We start from the raw sequence: 27,720 nt of genomic DNA, 5'->3' as shown, positions 1-27,720 counted from the left end.
AAAATACACTTCCAAATCAGAAAACCAAAGCAAAGCAACATTTTATTTTGTGAACGATGCTTTATGAATCTTATTTTTAAAATGATTCATTGATTTTTGTCTTTCTAGATTTCTTCACGATGTATTTTCTTTTAACTCGCTAAGGGCAGATGGAGATTAGATGGCCTGGAGGTAGGGTGAGAACACCATTGCCCAGACTGTACAAGAGTTCAGAAAGCAAGCAACCACTCTGCTTCTTCACATGAGCCATTTGAGAAGCCACAGCCCCTTCTATGACAGCTTTCTTCCCCATCAACTTTAACCTTGAAGTCTTTTAAAACTTATTTTGATTACGTTTGAGATAAATAGGAAACCTGTTTAGAAGGGAAATCACTACGGAAGCTTCAGGGTACTCCTGATACTATACTAAATTTAAAAGGACTTAAAGTCAAGCTAAGGAATCCAAAGAGACTAAGGTTTGAACATGCTTTGTATGTGCATGGAGAAGAAAGTTCACTTCCTAGTAACTAAAGGAATTAATATATAATCAGAATATGTCAAAAGCGGAAACAAAGTAATCTGTGACAGATCTTGTGTGGATTTCATTTATTTGGGAATGTCAGAGTAGTATTAGTTTATTAGTAGTTTGAAATTCAAATATGTAAATAGTAAAATAATTTTTTAAATTATCATTTTATGCAAATAGACATTTTTTCTTCTTTCAATAGTAGCATTGGAGCAGTCTAGGGCATTTTCATTAATGCAAGAAAGTTGGTATAAGGTTTAGCTATTTTCTGATGGAGTTGAAGAACAGATACTTCAGTTTTACAATTAAGCTTAATTGTTTAGGGGTAAGATGTTTTTAGGTCTAGAAAGATGTTTTAAATTGGTAAAGATGAGATGATAGATATTGATTTACATTTAAAATTTTACATGCGCCAAGATAGGAAAGATATTATCCTCAAGGTTGCCAAATACAAATAGCCAAAACCACAATGAATGTAACATTTATATAATTCTTGATTGTTTCATGTTTCTTCTTGCTGTAGGCAGTCTATTAAATATCTGTGTAATAATATAAATGTATAGGTTGCAGAGAGAACAAGCTAGACAGAGGTGAAAACAGAATGAACCAGAGAATGAGACGAAGCCAGAACATTAAAACATATTGCCAAAATTAGTTTGAGACCAAGCAGAGCAATTCAGTCAGAAGCAGAGAGTAGCCATTTTGAATCAGTCAAAATGGGCCAGAATAACTGAGTTGAACCAGCCAGTGAGAGTTCAGAAAAATCTAGATCTTCTTGTCTGATGAAATAAAAACAACATTTACATGCTTGTTGGATTTTTGTTTGTTTGCTTGTTTTAACCTAAGCTGTGAAAAAACAAATGGCAATCTCAAATTGGCGGGATTAGTAGATATTTTGCTTTATATTTCTCTGAATACCAAACTTCATTGTTCTCTAAATTCGTAGATCATCATTTAAAACAGTCGTTAAGACTGGCAGATAGCTTATGGAAAAAAAACCTATTATATACCCCAAATAGAAAACCTACTTACTTTAATAGCATACAACTATAAGAAAGAAGAAAAATAAGCAAAACAGCATTTCTAGAGGCTGTGTGTAGACTTGATCATGTAGAAAAATGTTGCAGGTAAATAACATTTGTTCTTATTTATTATATTATATAACATAAGTGTATAATAGGCCATTTATGGTCCTTACATTGTTAAATTTGGAGAATTTCAAGGACAGCCATTTAAATCTAGTGCAGTATTTTAATCATCTGTTCTGACTCCCAAATCTTGATCAGTTTATGCTGTAACAGATCTTTTCTGTGTCTCTCCACTTTATGTCTTGTCCAAAATCTGTGTGCTCACTAGTTGAGCAGGGGGAGGTTTGCTGGCCTTACGGCCACTTTGAAAATCCACTCTGAAAGTCAGACCCCACTCTCTAGTCAACTGGATGGGGAAGCCTGGTATGATAGCAGGCTCAGAGGAAGGATAGCAGGCTACCAAGAAGAGACTTGATACCCTATAAGCATATACAGGGGGAGGAAGCCCCCTCAGCCACAGTCATAGGGGAGGGGAGAAAGGAGAAAATGGGAGGGAGGGAGGAATGGGAGGATACAAGGGATGGGATAACCATGGAGATGTAATATGAATAAATTAATAAAATATATTTTTAAAAAATCCACACTGAAGCTTACTGGAGCAAATGTAGGAATGTTTCCAAAGAAGAATTCTCCTGCAACAGTTTGTTTTAAAGTGAATAAATGTATATTTTAATTTGCAGTGGATTAAGGCACTTAATTTTGAATATAAAAACTCCATGATTTCAGTACAATGATTAAGATGGAAGTTTTCTTTTTGTTTGGTTGGTTTGGGTGTTTGTTCAAGCATGTTATCGTTTCTCTGGGACACTTGGGACACTCATTCTCTTTACTGTGCTCAGGGATGATGTCAGCTTCCTAATGTGTCAACATAATTCCACCTAGAATTGATGGCCCAGGCCTCAACATATGTAAACTCTTCTTTTCTGAATGTATAATCTTTGCTTTCTTGTTGTTTGTCTGAGGTAGGACCTCACTTTGTAGCCAAGGCTACCCTGTCATTTACTGTCTATCCCATAATGACCTCAGACTCAGAGCAATCCCCTTGTCTTGCCTTAGTCTTATGTGCAATAAGATCAAGGGCTTGAACCACAACATCTGCCTGGATGTTTCAATTAAAATTATATATCTCAAGGGTATGATGTTGCTCAATTTTTATACCAGAGCTTTGGAGCCAAATGGAGGCAAATTTCTGGTAGTTCTAGACCATTCTGGTGTACAAAGCAAGTTGCCAGCCATCTGGGACTGCACAGTAAGACCTTGTCTCAAGAAATTATATTTCTTTGGGGTTGAATTACTGCATCTATGTGCAGGAGTATAGAGGGTCCATAATGTCTATGAAAATTTCAAGGGTCTTTTCATAATGTATCTGATGAAATTCCTATGAGAACTAGAGAATGAGGCATGGCCATGCTTGCTGTACCAGGGAAGAAGTTAGGTTGAGCTCATGTAAACAAGTTCCCCAGATGTCTTTGGTAGAAAACAAAGGAGTGCACATCCAACATTATATTCCTTTTATATAAAAGACTATTTTTCTTCTATGGTGCCTTCCTTATATAGTACATCCTCTTACCTCCTTCATCTTTCTGAAAGTAAGGACTCCATCACGAACATTTTTACCTTCTAGGTCACTGTCAGTTATTCACTAAAATGAGACAGTATTTCTCAATTCCTATTATATAAAGTGGAAATTATTTAGATGAAATTCACGCACACACACACAGAGATACACACACGCACACGCGCGCGCGCACACACACACACACACAGAAATGGTAATTCCTTGCCTACTAAGCAAAAAGGAAAGAAAATATTCACATGACTAATGAAGGCTTTCAGAGGACCTATCTGTGGGTTTGAGTTAGTCAAGAATGTGAGTTTTTCATGCTTTCTAACTTTAATTTATATTTAATGAATTTTAATATGTGCAATTGAAAACAATTGTGAGTTTATACAGCACTTGTATAAACTTGTATAAACTCTTGTCTTGTACTAAGAGATAATACTCATTTTCAGACCATTTAAATATTCACTGAGGAAAATATCTTCAAAAGTACACAGAGACTCTGAACTAAATTTGAACATGCTTACGAATGTGAATATCTTATGAGTTTATTTATAGCTATCATTTATGAAGCAATCCAGTTTCAAAATATTGAAGTGAAACACTCATTTTCAAGATAACTTTCTGACCCAGCTCACTTTTGCATGGAAAGTTAAATTACAAAGTATGTCCCTGCTGATCATATAAATAGTGAGGTAATTTGTAGAATTACTGACACCTTCATAAATATCACCATGTATTGTTTACTGTTTCATTCTTGGCCAAAGTCCTACAGAATTGAAGAAGACTTTTAGTTTGGAAAAGATTTCTTCACAAACTTTATTTAAAAATTTTAAAAATGTATTACCATTCAAACAGGGTCTTTCTAATATCTCACTAAATGAAAATACTATGTTGATTCTCCTGTCAGTTATGAGGTCTTGACTATGCATGATGAAAATGAGAGCCTTCAGTCTGTTTCTCTGTTTGTTGCAGTTTTCACCATGGCAAAGGAGATAAGTCTTTAACCTAAATAGACAAGAAAGGGTTGGCATACATGGTTCAGATGGGAGAGTACTTACTCAGTATATGCTGGAGCCCTGGGTTCAGACTATAATATCAGATGTGCTGGTCCATGCTTATAATCTCAGCATATGTGAGGTGGAAATGGAAGGATCAGAAGAATCTCAAGGTCACCAAGTTCAAGGCCAGCCCAGGAAACATGGGACTATACTTCAAAGAACAAAAATATGAACTTCTCAATACAGCACACTATAACTGACAAGAGAGGGACACAGTTGAGCTGACTAAATAAATAATAAATACTGCCATGGGCTGGACAACTATGGCCAAAGGAAATTGTCACCAAGGACATGATTGAATGGCAGCTTCAGTGAGGTGCAGGTAATGGTACTTGAAAATCAGGCAGTGCAGCAGTTTTAGTTGTATGGGAAATTGAAAGTCAAGGAGCAGGATGGCGCGGAGGAGGCAGAGTGAAACATAAGGGATTTGCAGCCTGCGGGACAGATTTGGAAAACAGCAGAATGCCACATCGTGAACTGCAGGATAAGAGATAAAAGAGAAAGTGGCCAAAGCTTTTAATCTTAAAGCACTGCCCTCCCCCAGTGACACCACCTAACCCTCCCAGACAGCAGCAAAAAACATGGCCAAGTGTTCAAATGTCTGAGACTATAACAAGTATTGCTCATTCAAATCGCCACAGAAAATGTCCAGCAATAGCTATTTCACCTCAGTATGTGTTCCACTCTACCAATGCGATGTAAAATGAAATTAAGATAATGAGACATCCTTGGAAAGATGTGACATACACATAGGTGTAGGAATGTACTGTGAACTCGATGCAATACTGAAAAATGTCCATGAATCACCAAAGCTTTAAAAAAGCATTTGGCAGAATTGTCTGAATAACTAAGTAGAAGCTCACTTGCCCCTGCCCTCTCTTTCTTTCTGAGGCAGTCTCCCTCTCTAGATCAGAAACTTGTAGCAATACTCTTGTTTCAAGTGCAGGGTTTAGAGGCATGAGCCATCAAGCCCAGCTGGTTGTTTATTTTTAATTAGCTCACCTCCCATTTGCTCTAGTATAAATTATGTTTTCATTTCTTGGTACTTTAATTGGTTGTGAAATAGAAACTTTAAGTTTATGTAAGCAAGCATACATCTCCATCCTTTGATGGCCCTTGTCTATTGCATCCCTTGTCTATAACGGAACAGTATCCATCCATGCTACACTCCAATAGCATCCAACTCTTTTGAATGTATTGAGAAGAAAAACTAGAAGCATGCTGTTTGCTTCCATATATCCTCGGTCTCTGCTGAGAAGAAGCAAGATTTCTCCTGCATTTTATGAACAGACATTTTCAGATATCTTCTTTACCTCTGAGCTGCTAAAAATCACTCTGCTCTTCTACTACTTCTTGGAATGAATGAAATGTTTGACCCATACAGCTTACTATCTAAGAACCATCACACCCTTAAAGTTGTCTAAGCCCTTTTTTCTAATTAACAGTGAAGATCTTTCATAGATAAATGGAAGAAGAGACCAGGTTGGAATAGAAATTAGTGAGGCATCCTGTTGCTTTATACAAACCCACACACCCACAGGGCTGTGTCCTCCAGAGATGACCTGAATTTACCTCTTTGAAGTTGCACGTCATGACATCCCATGACATGTCTAGAACAAGGTGGGAAGCATTTTAGAGCTTTTTGTGTGTGTGTGTGATATCATCTTAGCAACTGTGCCTGATCCTGCCCTAAAAACTAAGGCCGTCCCATCCAATGCCCTGATGTTATAGTTATAGCCATCAGCGAGATTGGTAGAGTGGGATCCAGTAACTATTTCTCTTGGGAACACAGCAGGTGGGATGTTTTTACAAACTATGCTTCAGAAAGTACACATTTCTGTTTCCATTATGTTAGTGGTAGTGGAAACAGCAATGCTTCCTGATGTATTACTGTGATGTCCTTTGTGGCCATATTGGGTCACTTTCCCGAGGATACCACATGCTGCCTGACCCTTATTCCTGAGGAAATGAATAGGACCTTCATTGACCTCCTGTGGGTAACACAGTTTCTCTAAGAATGGCAGAAGGAGAAACATAAGAGTAGGATGTTTTTCCAGAAATAACAGCAGAGGGGCTCATCCTGTTATGTAAACTCCTTTTGTCCTTTGTTCTCAGTGTGCTTGGCAGGAGGTTTATTTTTAAAGGGCTTTGTATTCAGGAGAATATGATTTTATGTTTGTTTAAAAGAAAAGTGAGATAAACTAGGCTCTCTTATTTAGAAGTTGAGAAAAAATATCAGCATTAACATTACCCTTGGGAATTTTGTGAATGAGTGTCAATTCTGAACTTATCAGTCAACCTTTCCCTTTTTTGCTCATGTGATTAGAACAGCAGTAACCAACGGATAGTTCTCTTAGAGTCAGTCCAATACTTTGGAGACTAGGAAAAAGTAATGTTCAAGTTTTTAATAGAAATTAATATTGCCTTTACAAGAGAATTTTTAATGGAGCTTGACTTACATGTTTATTCAGGAAATCTCACTGTTAAGTGTAGTGCATAGTTATTTATAAACATATCAATTTCACTTCCCTGTGAAGAAAATGGTGTTTTACTAAAGCAAATATTCATGTAAGGGCTTGTCTAGTAAATCTATACTAATAGTAAAATACACTTATTTTTATTCTTTTATAATCACACCCCCCCACACGTATATATTACTTTGACCATATTCTCCTCTTTTTATCCTTTCATATTTCCTCTTTTTCTCTCACTTAACCACTTCTTTTTCCACATAATTACCCCTACTCCTTTCATGACCTTCTTTGTATATGTGCCTCATTGCATTTAATTGGGGTTGCCTATTTGAGTGTAGGTCAGGGGCTATTTACTTGACCAAAAGCAATGTACCATTGGCTACACCATTGAGGATTATGACTTCCCCTCCTCCAGAAACCATTAGCTAGTCATGGCTCCATAGGGAGGCATATATCATTGTGAGCCCCCTCTTATCCAAGATGGAGTGTTGACGGGTCCAAACTTTGCAGTTATCCACTGATGATGAGAATTCATGGGCGCAGAAGCCATGTCATGTCTGGAGGACAGCATTTCCCAGCACTGCATTTTATCCTTCAGGTTTAACATTCTTTCTTCTCCCCCTTTGATGTTATCTGAGCCTTAAAGTTGGTGATATTGATACCCTGTTTAGAGCTGAACACTCAACAGTCATTTATTCTCAGCACTTTGGACAGTTATAGTCTCCAAATTAACAGTTACTCTGTGGAAACAAAAGCATCCCTCACCAAGACTGAGACTAGAACTAATTTGTAAGTATAAACAAAAATATATAGAAGACATTTTTATAGCATGTTATTTGGCAAAACAAAAGAGGTAGGATCACCCCTTGAACCTCCCCAGTCATGGGATTTTGACAAGGGTTAAAGTACCCAATATTACTTCCGCCCTTGGAATGGGTCTGAAATTCAACCAGAAAATGGCTGGTTAATGCTATAATAGTACAGTTTTTAATGTACCATCGATATGTTTTACTACTGTGACTGAAGATGAGGTAAATATGTAAATGACCTGATCAAGCACGGTGCCAAGACAAAAGGACAAAATGGAAGAGTGCTTGTCTGAGAGGGCCACTGGATTGGGGTGTGTGGGGAGGAACCAGCTAGTGCAAACATCTGCTTAACATCTCATTATTCTGGATGATATTCCAAGCAAATAACATTAGCATTATCTTCATTTATTCCTCATGTCCTTTCATTAAGCTGCCACATATCAAGTTAATCTTTCAGTTTCCTTCCTTTCTTTTCCTTTTCCAATAATGTATCAACCACCTGCTAAGTGTTAGGCATTGTGGTAAGCTTCGAAAGTATGCAAATCTATATAGCAGCTTTCCCTCCCTATGTGGGATGATCATCTTATCAATATAAATGAAGAAAAAAAATAACATGGCGTGTTCAAGACATAACTCTGAAAAAATAAAGATGATTAAATAGCCTATAATCTCTGAGCACAGAGCTAGGTATACACACAATAGACAGTAGCCTCATAGGACACATGAGTGATCAGTTCTGACCGATAGAAAGACATTTACTAAGCAGAGCCTGAATGGAGTCTGCAGGGGTTCATTGACATTCCTCATGGACGTGTAACTCTATGTTAAACAGGATGTCATCCTAGATATGGCTTTTTTCATCCAATGATAATGATGATGCAATCTTTTTAGGAACTATGTTCTTCTTTTACTTGACTGTGTATCAGTGTAACTGCCTGTTGGCATTCATGGTCTGAGAACTTCTCAAGGTTCTATACACAGTAAATGAATATTTGACCAATGCCCACTCATTGGAACATCCAGACCTTGTCCAAGGCATGGTGGGCAAGGATCTGGAAAAAAGAGTTTGAAGTACTTTAAGAGACATTAGAGTTACCTACTAATATTATCTACAGGAAGAAAATATTACCATCCTGGGTAAACCAAACCATCATAATCCCAATCTATAATGTAAGAGGAACAGCCTTGGTACCAAAATTTGACCTGGGATAATGCTATGCTAAGTTAACACAGGAAAGATACTTTATAGAAAGGAATTAAGTTTGTGTTGATGAGTGTAGATTGCTTAGCATGTCAAGACATAGAGAGTTCCTGGAACTTACATTAAAGATAGAGGGAAGGGCAGGTTTTTATAACACATGCTGTATTACAAGACTTTAGTTAGTTTTTTTGTTTTTTTGTTTTTTGTTTGTTTGTTTGTTTGTTTTTGACTTTGAAAATCTTAGAAATAAAAGTTTTACACAGGAACTTGGTATGTTTCTACTTGTAATAAAAGGAACCGGCAGTTGTTTAGCTATTTCACTACTAAGGAGAAGCTGGAAAATCAGACCAGAGTCTCTTTCAGGAGACCAGGTGAGGTAAGAATGGAAATAACTTGATAAAACAAAGTGCCAAGACAAAGGGTCAACTGGGAAGAGAGCTTGTATGGAAGGTCCACTGGGTTGGGGTGTGTGCAGAGGAGCTAGCCAGTGCAAACATCAGTCCAGCCTCCCCTTCCCACTTCCTTTTTCTAAATCAACAAATTATTCAAGCTCATCAGTAGGTAAAAGACATATTATATGTTTTAAAGACTTTATTTTATTTTTTAAAGTATACAAATAGGCATTTCTTGGGATGTGTGGCCACGTGTATAGGTACCTAGAAACATAGAATAATATTGAAGCTGGGGTTCTAGGCAATTTTGTGTCCTCTGAAAGATAACTTTTGCTTTTCTTTTTTTTTTTTAACCAAATACCCATTTCTCCAGCCCAACACAAAACTTTGTATAAGTTCTCCATTACTCTTGCACACAAAAATTCACAATATTCTAAAAAATAAGAGGGAGAGTTTCACCATGTGCATAGCCAAGGAACAATTGACATTAGGTAGCTACTGACTCAGGGTGGTTTTGAATCTATATAGCCCAGGACAGACTCATATGGTTAAGAGCTTGGTCCCCTGTTTGCAGAATGGTGTGGCCTTGCTTGAGGAGGGTGTATAAGGGGGGCGGAGTTTAAAAGTTCCATGCCATTCTTAGTTCTTTCTGCCTCGTGCTAGTGAATCAGAGGGAAGCTGTCAGCTGCTGCCTGGCCTGCCTGTCTGATGTCATGAGCTCTGCCATGGTACTCATGGAACCTAACCCTCTGGAACCTTATCCCAAAATCAAAAGTTTCTTTTTGTGAAGAAAAAAAAAAAGACTGATAAGACTTTCTTTCAACAAATGATCAAGGCTGGCGATGTTGCTCAGTGGTAGAGTGCTTGCTCAGTATGCACCAGGCCCTGGCTTTAATCACCAGGGCCATGGAAACTAAGGCCCTTAACCAAAGAAAATATACCCAGAATGCCTAGCTTTGGGAATAGCCATCTTGATTTCAAATCTGTGTTTATAAAGTTTTCTGTGGTCACTGGTGTTCTTAGACACTTGGACATTTCTTAAGCATATTTCTCCTGAAAGGACAGGGGATAGAAGAAAAATGAATTTTGCATCGTGCTAAGTATCTAGTATGTTCCATAATGCTTTGGTTAAGATATTGATATATCTTTCTGATACATGTGATAGAGTCAAGTTTATATCTTTAAAAATAACTTAGCTATAAATTAGAGAAAACAATGGCAAACAAGAAAATAACTATCCTCAAGTCTAATTAAATTGCTTCTCAGGTCTGAAAAAAACAGCTTTCTGAACTGGAGTAAAAAAAAAGGTTTTTTGTTTGTTTTACTAATTACAACTTTAGGTCTGACTTCACCAATTTGGGATTGGGGACTCAGGTAAGCAGCATGCTGCTTATGATGCCCTATCGTGGCAAATTAGATCCTTTTGACATCATAGCCCTCTGGTCTCTGGGTACAACAATGTCTTTCAGGCAGGAAAGGAACTATCTCAAATCCACAGCTGCATTTATAGAAGGCTGGTCATTATCAACAATATCTTCAGACAGAGACTTTCCCTTCCTTGTCCCAAATCTGATTCCAACCTGGAACATCACAAGGAGACAGATGTAGTCTTTAGTATGCAATAGTTTGGTTTAGATGAGTTTTCAGAGACTATACTTTATCCTTGTAAGAATCAGTGTTTTGGTACCGCAAGGATTTGTGCACCAACATCTCCAAGGAGAATGACCAAGGAAATATAGAAGATACAGGGAAGATGAGTCTGATAGTTTGTCTTGCCCACAATCCTTAGCATGTGGCCCACAGAATGCTCTAAATTACTGCTCAGGAAACCTTCATTAATTTCAGGGATGTTACTATGTAAGTGATGAACTAGTATTCTTGTTTTGAGCATAGGCTGCCCTCAGTGGCTCCCTGTGACTATCCTATAGCAGAAAACATTAGTTTCTTAGTATACCTCTAACTTATTTTCCTCAACTGAACTTCTTACTACTCAGCCTTCCTGTATCTATCTCTGAATCTAAGCAAATTTAGTCATGCAATATCTCCGAATCTAAGCATTAGTCATGCAATAGCTATAGGGATATCCTGAAAGTGTAGTCTGTGGATACTGAGGTAGGGTACGGACTCTCAGCATCTTATATGTGATCTGAGACAAACTGGATAAGGGCATCAGTTCCCACCCTGGCATCATAAAGATTTTCCTTTGAAGCAGGTCATAATTTGCCCTTTTAGCAACTTCTTTCAGGTTCAGAGATTAGCTCTCTCTCTCTCTGCACAGTCCTGGAAGCACACAAAGTTGCTTCATAGTGTCGAAATTTTCTCATCCTCCTGCACTGCACAGACGCCTTTAGTTTCTTCTGTCTGAATCAGCCTCTGCCATGGACTTCAGTCCTTCTACTCCATTTCCTGTACGCTTCTTCGAAGGCTCCACTTTCTAACAACACAACTCGGAGTCACCAACCTTTACGCGTTCTGAGTCCAGGAGGCCTGCTTCCACTTTCTTCCCAGCTCAGCGCTCATTCTCATCTGAATCAATTCGTTCGTCTTATTCTCTTTCTCTCCTCATATTCAGATTTTCAATTTTGTTTTCTGATTTTACCTCTTTAAATAGCATCGTCCAGGCAACTTATCTTATATATTTTTGTCAAAACAGTTGTCTGACCAGGTGGTCTTGGATCACCTAATGTAACTCAATATCCAAGTCTTCATATACTGCTTTAATGTGAAGTGTCTGCATTTACATGCTTGCTTGCTTTTTCTTTGCATCTCCTGTTCTTTTGAAAAGGCAACTTCCCCAAGACCCCACTCTTCACTACTGTAACACATGCCTGAGCTACAGTCTGACACTGTCTTGCTTTCCCTTTGCTGTCAGTTCCCTTGAGACCCAAGCAGACAGTGAAAGTCTCAGACATGAGTTATTTTAGATGGTCTGGGAAAATCTAATTAAGGGTCAAAGCAGTGCATGCTGGGGAGAAGCATTTGTCACTGACTGAAAGAGATGACTCTTGCCATATGCTCTCAGAGGAGAAACAAAGGCCAAATGCATAAAGCAATATGGTTATATGCACTTACCATTTTTCCTGAAGACCTTAGTAATGGGGTAAAAGTAATGGAATTTTTTCCTATCAGGTTTTTGAATGAGTCATTGAAAGTATTGATTGACCAGACATTGGAATGTAAATAAGCAAAAATAAGTTGAAAGTTTTAAGATACAAGATTATACATTTTTTTAGAATAATCAAGATAAATAACCTGTTTCTCCTATTGCTGGATGCTTTTCTTTTACTAAAATATATTTAATTTTGAAAATATTATAAATAAATAGAAAAGAAAAAACAAATAATTGTGGACACACTGATACATTTGGCTATGGATATTTTTGATGCTTGACTGTTTTTAATAGAGACACTGCCGTCAGAGCTGGAGTGATGGCTCAGGGTAAGGATTCTCTCTGCTCCTGCAGAAGGCCTGAGCTTGCTTCCACATGCCCATGTCCATCAACTCATAACTGCTTGTAACTCTGGGGGATCCAACATCCACTTATGTACTTCGTGAGTATTTGACCTCAGTAGTCCAAATAACCATACACACACACACACACACACACACACACACACACACACACACACATGCACGCACATCAATTTTAAAGATGACCATTCATTTTTAATGCATATAATGAAGATGATTTATAAGACAGAAAAATTTGTACCCTGCAACCAAAAACCCTTATATTTTTCTCAAAATCTGACAGATCATTTTATTTGTCATATACTAGGTCATGAGGCATTTCAATGAGTACAAATCATGTGTGTCTATGACTGCTCTTTAACCTTGAAATAATCTTGAGCATGGGTTAAATGTCACTTAACAAAGTACACTATCACCTAGAAATAAAATAATGATATAAAATTAAAACCGACACAATTTTGGACCAAAGAGAAAAATAAAACTCTGTTTATAGATTGTTTAAAAAAGTAATAATGATGCCACAGACAAGAGCCAGTTGCTGTCACCTCTTGTGAGGCTAGGTCTGTAAAATCTCCTTTTATGTAGAGCAGTAAGAGGCAGAAGAGATACTTTGGTGGTTAAGGGGTCCTGCTGCTTTTTCCGAAGACCTGAGTTGGATTCCCAGTATCCACATTCAGGAGCTCAAAAGCACCTGTAACTCCTGCTCAGAGTGACCCAATGTCCTCTTCTGGCCACTGAGAGCACTGCATTCACAAACCCGCATAGAGAGGCATAAATAAAACTTTAATTATATGTTTCTTTTAGAAGTACAGTTGGTGATATGGTGCAGTCGATAGAATGCTTGCCCAGCATGCTAGAAGTCCTAGGTTGATCTCCAGCAACACAATAATGAGGTTTGGTGGTAAATACCTGTAAGCCTAACACTGGGAATGGAAGGGAAGACGCAGGAGGATTACAGGTTCAAGGTTATCCTCAGCTACGTAGTAATGAGTTCCAGACAACCTGGTACCCTGTTCAAGGCCCACAGTACACCCTGTTCTCAAAACAAAAACCTCTCTCTCTCTCTCTCTCTCTCTCTCTCTCTCTCTCTCTCTCTCTCTCTCTCTCTCTCTCTCTTTCTCTCTCTCTCTCTCTCTCTCTCATTGTTCAGGACAAATGTACTAAAGAAACACCCAGACATTGCCTCTCTAAAAAACATAACAAAATAGTCAGATTTTCACAAACATAACCAAGAGAGGAAAAGGTAAAACTACTAATATATTTTTCCATTTAAAGTTTTGTACTTCTTAAGAAAGTTTTAGCAATTTACATTTTCTTGAGGTCCTTAATTTGAACCAATGAAGGTGAACATTTATTAACATAGATGTTTTATAGAATTTTCTAATTGCTGTATCTCTTCTAAAAGATGGTCATTTACAGCCTACAGACTGGGAAAAGATCTTCACCAACCCTACATCTGACAAAGGTCTAATATCCAAAATATATAAAGAACTCAAGAAATTAAACACCACCAAATCAAATAACCCAATTGAGAAATGGGACTTGGAACTAAACAGAGAATTCTCAACAGAGGAATATCAAATGGCTGAGAAACACTTAAAGAAATGCTCAATCTCCTTAGTCATCAGGGAAATGCAAATCAAAACAACTGGGAGATTCCATCTTATACCCATCAGAATGGCTAAGATCAAAAATTCAAGTGACTGGCGAGGATGTGGAGAGAGAGGAACACTCCTTCATTGCTGGTGGGAATGCAACTAGTACAACCACTTTGGAAATCTATTTGGTGCTATCTCAGAAAAATGGGAATAGGGCTTCTTCAAGACCCAGATATTCCACTCCTTGGAATATATCCAGAAGATGCTCCACCACACAACAAGAAAATTTGCTCAACCATGTTCATAGCAGCCTTATTCATAATAGCCAGAACCCGGGAACAGCCTAAGTGTCCCTCAGTAGAAGAATGGATAAAGAAACTGTGGTACATTTACACTATGGAATACTACTCAGCTATAAAAAAACAAGGAATTCCCGAAAATTGTGGACAAATGGATTGAACTAGAAATGATCATAATGAGTGAGTTAACCCAGAAGCAGAGAGAATTAAATGGTATATACTCACTTATATCTGCATATTAGCCCAAGGGGCATGTCCCGTGAAAGTCTTCACTAACCAGGAAACTGGGACAGAGGGGAGGACATCCTACTGGGACTCTAGATGAGAGAGGCATGGGAGAATGGCAAAGTTGAAGGATCCAAAGGATCCTAGAAACCTACAAGAAGAACATTATGACAGGCAGATTTGGGCCCAGGGGTCCCGCTCAAACTATGGCACCAGCCAAGGACAATACAGGCCATAAACTTCAAACCCCTACCCAGATCTAGCCAATGGACAGGATATTCTCCACAGTTGAGTGGAGAGTTGGGTCTGACTTTCACACCTATTCTGGTGCCTCATATTTGGCCATGTCCCCTGTAGGGGGAGACCTGGTGGCACTCAGAGGAAGGATAGCAGGCTACCAAGAAGAGACTTGATACCCTATGAGCATATACAAGGGGAGGAAGTTCCCCTCAGGAACAGTCATAGGGGAGGGGAGTAAGGGGAAAATGGGAGAGAGGGAGGAATGGGAGGATACAAGGGAGGGAATAACCATTGAGATGTAATATGAATAAATTAACAAAATAAAATAAAATAAGATGGTCATTTAAAACTGGGAGCTATAAAATATCTGTAGTTTTTCTTATTTTACTTAGCTATCATTTAAATCTTATAAATTTTTAAATGATTTTATTAACTATTTTTACACATACATTTACATTACTACATATATATGTATACATAATAAACTACCTATAGCAAGAAGAACCACGAAAAAAAATTCTAATTTGATTTTAGTTATTTTTCTTATGCAAGTGCACTTTATTTGTGTTTCCACCATATTTACTTCTGTTTTTTTTTTTTTTTTTCTGATTTAACAGCTTAAAACAATATCACCCAGGCAATATTGCCATCCAATTATCTGGTCTTATTTATTTTATTAAAGACTTATTACTCTTATTGAGCATGTGTGTAAGTGTAGTATGAATGTGTGTGTGCGTGTGTGTGTGTGTGTGTGTGTGTGAGAGAGAGAGAGAGAGAGAGAGAGAGAGAGAGAGAGAGAGAGAGAGAGAGAAAGAGACAGAGAGAGATAGAGACAGAGAGACAGAGACAGAGACAGAGAGACAGAGACAGAGAGAGAGAGAGAGCTCTGTTTCTGACACTTGCATAGCACAGGACATGTAAGTCAATCAGTGGCCAACTCTACAGAGTCAGTCCTTTCCTTCGGATGCCACTTGGGTTCTGAGTATTGAACTCAGGTCATCAGGCCTCATTGAAAGCACATCTACCTACTGAGCCATATCCCTTTCACAAATCTTTGTTCTTTTTTTTTTTTTAAGCAAAACCCTTAAATTTTCCTATTGAATAAGATGCATGCCTTCATGAATGTTAAAATGCCTACTTTCATCTATGTAATTGATGACATGTATTTATTACTACCCTTCTGATAGTATTCGTATCCTATTTTTGCAATGTTTTAAATAGGCTTTTATTTTATATATTGTTCTCTATCTGTTTGGCTCTGGATTACATTGGATCTGTCTAATATTGGGCTTACAACCAGTATGTGCCATGTCCCAGTTATCCGCTGCTAGCCGGATAAATCTCAGGACAGTCCTGTTAGCTGAGACACTCTGGCTTGAGACTGGGAAGTATCTATATGGTCTAACTGGTCCCTACTGTGGGTAGCCTATGTCTCCAACTTTGTTTTACAGTATTGAGAATGGAAGCTCACATGTATGTGACTGCTCTTCTTCTTCTCTCTGCTACCATGAATATTACCAAGATTGAACCACTAATAGCAAGTAGGTAAAAATAATGGCATGAAGATTGTACGTAACCCAGAAGCCAGTGCTGTCTATTGGCAATGTGTGAACAATAACCTAAGATTGTGCCAGAACTGATTCGTGCATCTGAATATAATTTGTCAAGAACTATACAGAAACATCCTTGACTTTTGGATGCATACGATGGATATCCTATTGGTCTCCCTACTATAATGCTATCAATTTTACATGAGTGGCAGAGGCTAGGATGTGGCTCAGTGGTAATAAACTAATTTTTCAGAAGCAATGTATGTATATGACCCCTGATACAGTGGAAAGAAATGAAAAATTAGAATTAAGAGTAGCAATGAGAATTCTGAATCCGTCCATGCCTTTGGGGTTCTTGCTTTCTCTCTAGTTCTCTGTAGGTATCTTAACCAAATGTTGACTGAGTTTGACTAATGATTATGCATTGCTCATCACTTGTCATAAAATCTGGAATACTTTGATTTTTGCAGGTATGATACAAACCATGGGTTTTCTTTATGTCAGCCAAGCATTCTAACTATGGAGCTACCCCTCAACTCCTAGAAATTTATTGTATTATTTTCTTAAACATTTTATTTTATTTCTTTTCCATGAAAAAGTGACTATCTTCTAAACATTATGTTAGGGACAATATATGTAGATAAATAATATAATTAGTATAGAAATTAACGCACACTTTGTGGTTAATATCTTGTTTTATAATTCTTATAACTTATACCTATATAACTTCATATTAGCACCTTGGAGGTTATTAGTTTGAATCATTAATTGGAATGAATTAATGTATTCTAAGTTCGCACTTCTAAATATTCAAGGTAGTGTTTACATGGTAAAATTACTTGGGCAATTGACATAATTCTCAAATTAAATGAATTTAGCAGAACACAATCTACCATATTTGATTAGTTAATAAGAGCATCTACAGTAGCATACTTTTTCCTCATAAAGTAAAGATGGGAGTTGATGTGAAGCAAGCTGACAAACTCATTTTAACAGTGTCCTGGTACTGATATTTTCCAAATAATACCAGACTTCAGGAAAGAGGATTATTTTCATAACCCGTGTGTAATTCAGAAGTATCTATGGCCACATAAAAACTTGCAAACTGGTCATAAAAACTACATCATAGCCTGGGAAATCATCATGGCCTGTTCGAGGGCTGGCTTATGTTTTCTCCTTTGAATGGGTTATGAGTGACCTTTCTGAACCTATTAGAAAATACTTCATGTACGTAGAAATTTTGTTACAATAAGAGCCAGATCTTGAAAGGAGATGACTGTAGGCAACTGAAGGATAAGGCTAGATGCCTTTGTTGACTCTTAAATTAGCTGTAAATCTTGAGTGAAGGAAATGAGAAAACAATGAGAATGTAACCTGGAATATGGGATATTGTTGAAGTGTAGCAATCTCGGTGGCCTTGAGAGCCTTCCAACACTACTTAGGTTCTTGATTTTTGCTATGTCTAGTAGCATGAATATTTTTCAATGATGTTCAATTTCAGTATGCGAAACATACATGGATTCACTGAAAGGCATCAAATGTGTTTTATTCTTTGTTTTTTAAAACGTATTCAAGGGCAATATACATATCTATTGATGACTTCATGTTTTATATTTGAGAGAGCTGAAACCTCAATTTCTGTGCTAAATCCCACCGAGAGCTACTTTTTATACTTATATCTCTTTGTTTCTGGATTTCCATAGCTTATGCTCTATTAGAAAGTGTTTTTTAGTTGCTAATTTCGTGACTTGTTCTTTTTAGTTTGTATTTGATTTCTATCAGATAACGCCTAATTAAAGCTAATTTAATTTGTTAAGCAAAGGATAATGAGATGGGTAAAAGTTCAACATCCATAGATATTTCCCAGGCAGCACTGAATAGGATGGTGCCTTAAGTGCCTGTGGAATCACTTTGTAAAGTGGTGTAAAGTGTAAAGAGGTGGAGTATGAATGTTGGGCATCTATCTCTGTCTCTGAGTGACAGCTACTTGGAGAGGGAGGGGTGTCTAATACAGTCACTGTGACAACATGAGCTCTTTAGTTGGGTTGGATCATTCACAAGAGATGGTTTACTTTGAAGTACAGTTACTTGATATTTCCTTGTCATAACTTTGCTAGCGATGATAACTATTCTTGTAAAGCGTTTTTGACGAATATGAAAACTTAATGTATAGAATGCAGATATAGGTTAACAATATTGTATGTTTACTTAGTGCTTCATAGATTTTCTTATGGATTCTCAGTTAAAATGTACTAAAGAGGAGATGCACTCTTCTGAACTAGAGGAAATTATAATTAGTATAGTTCTGAAACTAAAGCAACTTGTGAAGTTAATGTTGCATGGAATCTCATCAGGGGTTATCATAACTATGCCCAGGTCCTTAAAATGAAGTAATTTCCTTAGACACTAAGAACTTTATTTATAGTTGAATTTTGCGTTAAAAAAAAATTTAAAAGTCTAAAGTAAAACCTTAATACCCAGGTGATACAATACATATGCAATGGTAATCACATGATTGTCTATATGTGCTCCTTTGTCATTTGCACATCCTCAGGCATATAATATCAAGGATATGTGTCACTGCTCTGTGCAAAATGCTGCTTGACCTAATGGGAAAAGACATTGTTTTGAATTCATCGAATTAAGCAATACAGACTCAGAAAGGACATTTGGAGCTTACCTTTGGTTTCCTTTACATCTTCAGCACATTTACTATTAAAATATTTCTAGATTTCAGTGTCTGCTTGGCTTTGGTTATCTAAGCTGTAGTAAGTAGCCTTGGGACCCCTAAAGGCACACCCCACACACTTATGCTGTGTGACCTCAGGTCACAAGTAATGGCTGCAAGCTAATTGATTGAGAAAGGCTTGTCTGGCAGGGCCCCTCTGCGTCCTGCCTGTACATTCCGAAGTTCTGCGAAAAGAGGCACTAGCCGCTCAGCCACGCAAGGCAGGAAAACAGAGGAAGTTTTTGCATTCTGATTACAGCCTGAGTTCCCTGTAGTGAGCTTGCTTCTCTCCACCCACTCCTCACCAAGAACTCTTTAAATTTAGGGCGGACGGCTTAAAGCTAGAACCTACAGCCTCACCTGCAAAGTGTGCTGCGCTGCGTATTCATTGAACTGAAAGTCCAGATCCACCTATGTGAGGCGGTGGGAGCCATATGGAAATTATATTAGGACTTCGGCAAAGTGCACAGCTGCAGCACGCAGAAGGCAGCACTCAGGCTGCCGGGCAAGTGGACCAGCTCGTGGACGGGGCCTCTGGGTGGCAGCTCCGGCCTTTTGGTTGTTGGACAACTATAGTCAAAACTGAAATGGAACAGGGAGCAGGAAAAACACACTCTTACTCTACGCAACTGTTGCTTTCACATGGTGAGTGCAGATTTAAGATGTTACTCAAACGGTCTTTCTGTGTTGTCATAAAAGCTAAGAATCTGTTAGGCTTTGCGGGGAGAAACAAAGCAGCAAAAATACCTAGAAATTCTGAAGTTACGGGGCTTGCCATCTGAAAAGGGAGATACAGGACTTATAACGTCCTGTTTTTTTTTTCTTCCAGTTCTTCTTTTGTTTAAGTCCTGCTTTTCTGCAACCAGAGTCAATATTGATTTAAGCAAATCATGTGTGTGAGGGATAAGGAAGAAACGAGAGACAGGATATGTATAAACATTTCATTTAGTGCAGCTTCTGTGTCACTCGGCAATGGCTTCATGTTTTGCTGCCTTATCTCAGGAATATGCAGTCTAGACATATGGAGCGAGCTTTGTGTAAGCGATCCTGGCCAGGGGGAAGGGTCAGGGGCCCGGCTTAGCTGACTGCCAGCCAGCAAGACTTGCTGGTGCGCCCTCTGATTTTTAATGTGAAATAGGAAATAAAGTACATCTTTACACACTGAAAAGTAACTGTGCTTTAATTTCCTTAGTCTCTTTCCGGTGGTTTCTGTGTGTTTATTCCTCGGAGAGGATTCTTTAAAAGTCCTTTGAGTAGCAGCGTGCAAACTTCTTTTGTCCCTGTGGGTCGTGTTTGCTCACACTGTGTGGTAGAACCTTTGCAGACATTTCTTTCTGAAGAAGCGTGATGAAATTACGCTGAGCACTTTTTGTTTCAGTGCAAACATCTTGGAAATTAGCAAGCTTGTGATTTCTGAAACTAAACCAACCAAGCAAAACGACAACGTCAGAATATAAGCTGAGATGAATCCCTAGTTTGGTCATACTTAAATCCTATTTTAAATGTGTTTTGTTGTTGTCGTTTAAAGAAAATCTCAGCATGCAAGCATGGCTAGAAATATGGGCAGAAGTGTCCTATTCTTCTCACCCCGAAACTCCATGTTCAGATTACATTGGCAGCAAGTGTTAAAATATAACTGCTGCTGCTCACTTCATTAGGAAATCGGTCTTCACTGCCACAATGTTTGTAATTGATACTATCAAAAAAGATAAAGTACAGGATGTATTGTCCATTTGCTGATTTGATGAAGTTTTCAGACTTGTTCGTCACCCTCATTTAAACATTTGACAAAGCAGAGAGATAATGCCGTTTTCTCTACTTGTTTTAAGCACAGAATTTACATGGAGACAACTTCCTTTTATCTGGAGCTGTCTCCCTTCTGTTTGCTAAAAGAAATCAATAAACTGAAAAAATAGGCAGTATGAAGCTACAGACCGGCAATGAAAGGACGGGGAGCATTAAAGAGTGTCAGAATGCGACTTCACTTACAAGGAGGTTCTGAAGGCATTGCTTAGCTACACTTGTGCAAACTTTACAGAAACCTGTTAGCCGCCGGCAGAGCTAAGTCCCGGGCCTGCATTTTGTACAGAGATTACGCACAGGAACGACAAGTTAGTTCTCTGCTGTGACCCGAGCTGCTCTATGAAAGCAAAACAGTGTGGACACATTCTTCCCTGAGAGATAAAAGTTCATTATGTCCTTGCCACCTGTTACAGTCACCCTTTCATTGCTGTGCTCACAGGCCCTGCTTGTTCCTGAGGCCAGGAAGGGATTTTTTTTTTTTAAGAGAGAAAAACAATGATTTTTCCTCTACATGTTTGTAAAAATTATGTTCTTACCCCCAAAGCACTCAAAATGCATTTTAGAAGGCCTTTTGTTAAGTCAACGTGAGCAGCAAGAATATATATACATTGTTTTTAAACCCTTGAATGTACGCTGGTAAATAAAGCAAAGGTCTAAGAATTTATGAAAAATATGGACATTTTGAGGATTATTATTGAAAACATGTACTCCTTAGTATTCCCCCAAACCAATTTTAAAAACTAGACAAACAAGGCAACTTTGTTGTTATTGTTGTTATTATTATTACATTATTATTATTTTGACATAGCTCAGAAAGATGGAGGTTCCCTGTGTTACAAGGAACTAAAGATAGAAAGAGGTGCTTAGAGTTAAGATTTAATTCTAGATTTTTATCTTTTATCAGTGCTGGTCATATTTATATATTGGTAGACTATAGAAAAGTTTTTTATAAATTAAAATAAACCACAATAATATTTTAATTCTATGTTTTTAAGAAGATATATTTTTTAATGCTTATCTGCTCTTGATGTTCTCGTGTTTCGTCAGCCAATAGGAAACAGTAGGTATATGTTCAATAGTCATGTCTTGTGTACATGTTTTTTAACATGTTAAAGCAGCATCTTCCTGTTGAGTGCCATGATTAACTTTATTCTTTGGTAGATTAGAATCTGCACAAGAATAATAAAAAATAAATACCAAATAAATATACCAAATAAATACAGAAAACACACAAAAAATCTTCTAATACTAAATAAAATAAGGGGAAATGGTGCTTTACCAAAGATCTGAAGGAGCTTGTTGCAGACACTATAAAAAAAAATGGTAGGTCATCACTTTCCAGGCATATTTCCTCCATGTTGGTGGCTAACTGGCCCATACACCAAAGCAGAGTGTGTGTTCCTCGTAGTGCTTGAGCTCATGAGTTCACATAAAGGGTTCTAGAGTGAACTGGACATAGCCTGGGATTATCAACCACTGCCTCCATTTTATGGTCACTAAATTTCAGGATCCTTCTAGAACCTTGTAGCAGTAGACATCTGTAGCAGAAGTTAACCTGAATCTACACTGATGAGGAAGGTATCGTATTGCTACATTTGTATTTCAGTTGAGCTGCACAATTTATTGTAAAGATGATTTATCCCACCCACATTATGGATTCTCGCAAGTCTGTTCTCAGAGAACAGTGGAATTTATTATTTTTCTTTACGTGAGCATGGAACATCTTCACCTTCATAGATACTTTGGTCTTAGGATTCTTGTCTTTTGTAAGAAATAGAAAACTTGAGGGTTTTTCTTTTCAAATAGTCTTCCTTCTAATATTAACGTTCAACTCCTTGTGCAACTCTATATTAATATACACCAAAATTCCATGCTGCAGCATATAAAATTCTGAAGTCCTCCTTCATCTTCTTTTATATATCTATTTGTGCTAAACATTGGGTAGATTACACAGAGATATCTTCCAATTTGCTAATTCCTTTTCTGACCACATCCACTATGTAAAATATGTAGAATGTATTTTAACTACCATTTTCTTTTGGGGGGATTCAAATAGATTCTTTTCTAAGAACAATGTTTGTTTCGTTACTTGTACCTTTACACATGTTATTTATTACATTGTCTCTTTGAGGATCCTACTGTGCTTATCTTGAAGTGTTTCCAAAGGTGCTCTGCTAATGACAAGATGTGATGGAGTTTGATTTACATTCAGAATTTTAGATGCACCAAGATAGCAAAGATGTTTTCTTCAAGGCTGTCAAATACAAATAGCCAAAACACTCAGAATGCAACATTTATATAATTTCTGATTGTGTCATGGTTCTTCTTGCTATACACATAATGTATATATGTGTAATAATATAAAAGTATTTGTAAAAAATAAGAAAAAATGTTTAATTAAATTTAAAAAAATAACAAGAGTCTATATGTTTGTACAGGCAGGCTAAAGGACAACATTGGGTGTCTGTCTATATCATTCCATACCACATTTTTTGAGAGAGTCATTTAATAAACTTGGAGCTAGCTCCCTAACCCGCTAGAGTCTTAGACAGGCAAACTCCCAGCATTCTCTACCAGCACTGGGATTACAAGCACGAGGCCCTGTATCCAGATTTATATTTGACCGCTGCCCATACAAACCCCCTCATATCATCACACTTTTGAAACAAATGTTCCACTAAGGAGCCCCTTCTCCAGCCCCTAACCTGTGCAATGTAGTTTCCTTGAAAGTGTGTGGAGTTGCTTGTATTTCATTCCAGTGATCTGTACCTCACTTGTAGTCTATATTTTGGTCCTGTTTTTGAGCATCACTTTAATTTCATTGTATCATTCGAAATCTATCTGTCATTGAAATACCGTATTTTTCAGATCATAAGGTGCACTTTTCCCCCCCAAAAAATTGGGGGGCGGGAACTATGGTGCGCCTTATGGTCTGAATCCTGCTGTTACTGTTTTTCTTGTTTTACTGATCTAAAAACTGGGTGAGTATTATGGTCAGGTGTGTCTTATAGTCTGAAAAATATGGTATGTTGGAAGCAAAGGAAAAGGGTTCTTGTCATGCAATCTTGGCAAGATTTTCCTGAACTGTGGTCTTCGGAATCAGAGCATGAGTTCAAATTCTCACTCATGAATGCTATCACTTTAGACACAGCCTTATATGTATTAAATGCCTCTATTTGTTCTCGTAAAAACTATCAGTTGAAACAAAAAATTATTTTCAAAAAAGTATCAGTTGAGCTGCTTATCTAATATGGCTGTTGTAAGCATTGATCTAAGACGTCATTAATTCTGTACTTGTCTATACTAGATGTGTACATTTGAGTAGGGAAAAAACAACAAAACCCCAAACTTAAGCCAGTGTTACCTACTATGTATTGACTCTGTGGCAGGCAGAACATAAAACCAGCTTGACTCTTCTATTCTGCATGAGTACACATAAGCACTTATGATAGCTAAAGAAATTTCCAGTGAACACTGGGTTCCATATTTAACAGCTGTTTGTTTCTGCATGCTGTTACACTACCCACAAAACTTAGTAAATTTAAGTGAATGTTACTCAGAAAATCTCAGTGAAACAAAAGAATGTTCAGATTACCTCAGACATTTTTTTTTTTACTGCCCTGAAGTTATTTTCTTGTTTGGGTTTTGTAGTTCTTTGTAAGTTCTGGGTATTAGCTTTTGTCTGACATAAATGATAAAGATTGTCTCCAATATTGTGGGATGGCAGTTTGTTCTGCTGACATTTTCTTTGCTATGTAGAGATTTTGATTTGTGTAGGCTCACTTATTGATTCTTGGAGCAAGTACATGTGTTGGAGTTTTATTCAGAATATTCTTGCCTATACCTATACATTATTTTCTTTTTAGGCCACTTTTAAATTGCATGTTAATTTTATACATGCATACACTGTGTTTTGATCAAATGTACAGCCATTCCTTCTCCTACAGTTCTTTCCCTATCCACCATATCACTTTTCTTTTCTTTTTTTGAATATTTTATTAATTTATTCCTATTACATCTCATTTGTTATCCCATCCCTTGTATTCCCCCATTCCTCTCTCCCTACCATTTTCCCCTTACTCCCCTCCCCTATGTCTGTGACTGAGGGGGACCTCCTCCCACTGTATATGCTCATAGGGTATCAAGTCTCTTCTTGGTGACCTGTTATCCTTCCTCTGAGTACCACCAGGCCTCCCCATCAAGGGGGCGTGGTCAAAAATGGGGCACCAGAGTTTGTATGAAAGTCAGACCTCCCTCTCCACTCAATGGTGGAGAATGTCCTGTCCATTGGCTAGGTCTGCATAGGGGTTCGAAGTTTACTGCCTACATTTTCCTTGGCTGTTGCCATAGTTTGAGCAGGACCCCAGGACCCCAGGACCCAGATCTGCTCATCATAATGTTCTTCTTGTAGGATTCAAGGACCCTCTGGATCCTTCTCCCATTCTCCCATGCTTCTCTCACCTAAAGTCCCAATAGGATGTCCTCCCCTCTAACTCACTTTCCTGGTAAAGTAAAATCTTTCATGGGACATGCTCCTTGGGCTAGTGTCTCTATATAAGTAAGTATATACCATTTGTCTCTTTTTGCTTCTGGGTGAACTCACTCATTATGATCATTTCTAGTTCAATCCATTTGTCCACAAATTTCTGGAATTCCTTGTTTTTAAAGCTGAATAGTATTCCATAGTGTAAATGCACCACAGTTTCTTTACCCATTCTTCTACTGAGAGACACTTAGGCTGTTTTCATGTTCTGGCTATTATGAATAAGGCAGCTATATCAAACGGCTGAGAAACACCATATCACTTTTCTCTCCCTACTTTATGTATTTTTTATTTATACACACCAAATATACTAAGTGCTCCCTGAGTGTCCATCAATTGGAGCATAGGTTGACTCTTAATGGATGTACCTATGAACAAAACTAACTGTCTGTGCCCAGCATCTACCAACTGATAAAAGCTCCTTGGCTAGGAATGGCATCTCATGAGCTCCTCTCCCAACCATGTTGGGATTTTGACTGGCTTGATGTTGCACATGTCTTATGCATATAGTCATAGTTTGTGTGAGTTCATGTGTGCAATAGTATTGTGTCCAGAAAATACCATTTCATTATGGACATTCAAATTTTGAGATTTTGCAATCTTCCTGCCTTTCTACCTCTATGACTCCTGAGCCTTAGGAGAATGGGTATGACAAGTGTGTCCCATCTAGGAGTGAGTATTCCATAGTTTCTATTTCTCTTCATGTTGGCCAGTTTGAGGTATCTGTAATAATCATATATATGACATTTAAAAAAAAGCTTCTCTGATGAGGGCTCAAAGATGCACTAAAGGGCAGAGATGCACTTTGGGTAAAAAGAAAGGAATGTAGTGAAATGTTTACTACTATGTCTATTTAGTATAAAAATAGTATGAATTCTCCTCTACAGTTTATGGCTTAGCTAGCCATAGAGTTTTCCCTAGTTAAACTTATTTGGAATGGATCCCAACTCACAGAACAGTACTTAAATCCAATTAAAAAGTATGTGGTTACTTCTGTATCATTTCTGCCACTATTATTCCACTGTACTTAGACCCTTGCTATTATAGCATGAAGAAATCATAGTGGAAAGACTGTTGATTACATTTTTCCCCCAAGCAGTTTTTACATAGAAATGTCCAGAATTCTGAAAGATAGATATCCAGTATGAATAAAGACTCCAAATAAGTATATTTGATTTCTGTATGTCAAATTACACAAGTGTGTGGTGTTTTCCACAGTAGGGTCTTATGTTCATATTCTAGAAAGTAACAAGGAGCAGTGACGATAGGGTAAATTGTTTATGAGTTCTGTGGAATGCACTATCCAACAAATCCTTGCAAAGAAGTAACCCATATCTGGCATTGGATTTTTTTATTTGATAACCTATGGTGTCTGAGAAAGGCATTGTCCCACTCTTTCAGGGTAACTCCATTTAAACTTCCTCTATGTATGTACATATATACATTTTAGAAAGATTCTAGAGTAGCAGATTTCTATATGGCTTCTCTAAAGGTCTTTAGGACTAGCTATTTTTTCCTCATTATCCCTCTTCAAGCCTGATATTTCATCCTCCACCCCACTTAACTCTTTCTGTTCCATTATTACATTTCTATTTCATACAACAGTGTTATATCACCCTTTCCTTGATATCACTGCAAAGTGCCCTCTTATGCATTTCAAACTTATATGAATTTAAAGGTGAGCCCTCTTCCCCTACATTTTATTGAGAATTTTTCTCTTTAATTTTTAAATTTTTTTTTATTTATAAGTAATTCACTTAACATCCCAATGTAGGCCCCTCCTTCCTTTATTCCTCCTCCCCCACCCCCTAGTCCTGAAAAAAAGGGAGCCCTCCTCCCCTACAAGGTGTGAGAAATTTTACTTTTTATTTTTTTATTATCAGCTAATTTAATTTACATCCCTATCATAGCCTTCTGCCTAGTCCCCCCCTTCTATATGACCATAGTCTATCAGGTCTCATCGGGAAGTCTGCATCCCTTTCCTCTGTGGGCCTGAAATCCCACCCCACCAAGGGGCAGTGGTCCAACCGCAGGCACCAGAGTTCATGTCAGAGGCAGTTGCCTCTCTTCCCCTTCCTCACACACATGGAAAATAAGCTGTCCATCAGCAACATGTGAACAGGTATTCTATGTATTCTGCATGTCCTTGGTTGGTACAGGAACCGTCTCGTC

General features: G+C 37.8%; 1 protein-coding gene across 10 annotated transcripts in view; it reads left to right on the top strand.

Annotated features, from left to right (window-relative positions):
* LOC311609153 (uncharacterized protein) overlaps positions 1-27,720 on the top strand; it is a 495,868-nt gene that overhangs the window by 68,446 nt on the left and 399,702 nt on the right. For 8 of the 10 annotated variants that reach the window (XR_014783287.1, XM_084801967.1, XM_084801969.1 and 5 more), the window contains exon 1: positions 19,409-19,847. The exons of the other annotated variants lie outside the window; for them this stretch is intronic. Coding sequence is in view for 2 of the 8 variants with exons in the window: in XM_084801971.1 (XP_084658097.1) it covers positions 19,637-19,847 (211 nt within the window). In the remaining 6 variants the exon portion in view is untranslated. Of the gene's footprint in view, positions 1-19,408; positions 19,848-27,720 lie in introns of those variants that run through there. 10 annotated transcript variants of the gene reach the window in all.

This window comes from Acomys minous (assembly GCF_964271855.1).
Source record: "Acomys minous genome assembly, chromosome: 11".
Taxonomy (NCBI): Eukaryota; Metazoa; Chordata; class Mammalia; order Rodentia; family Muridae; genus Acomys; species Acomys minous.
The sequence above is the reverse complement of the archived record's forward strand: the minus strand, read 5'-3'. Positions and strand labels throughout refer to the sequence as shown.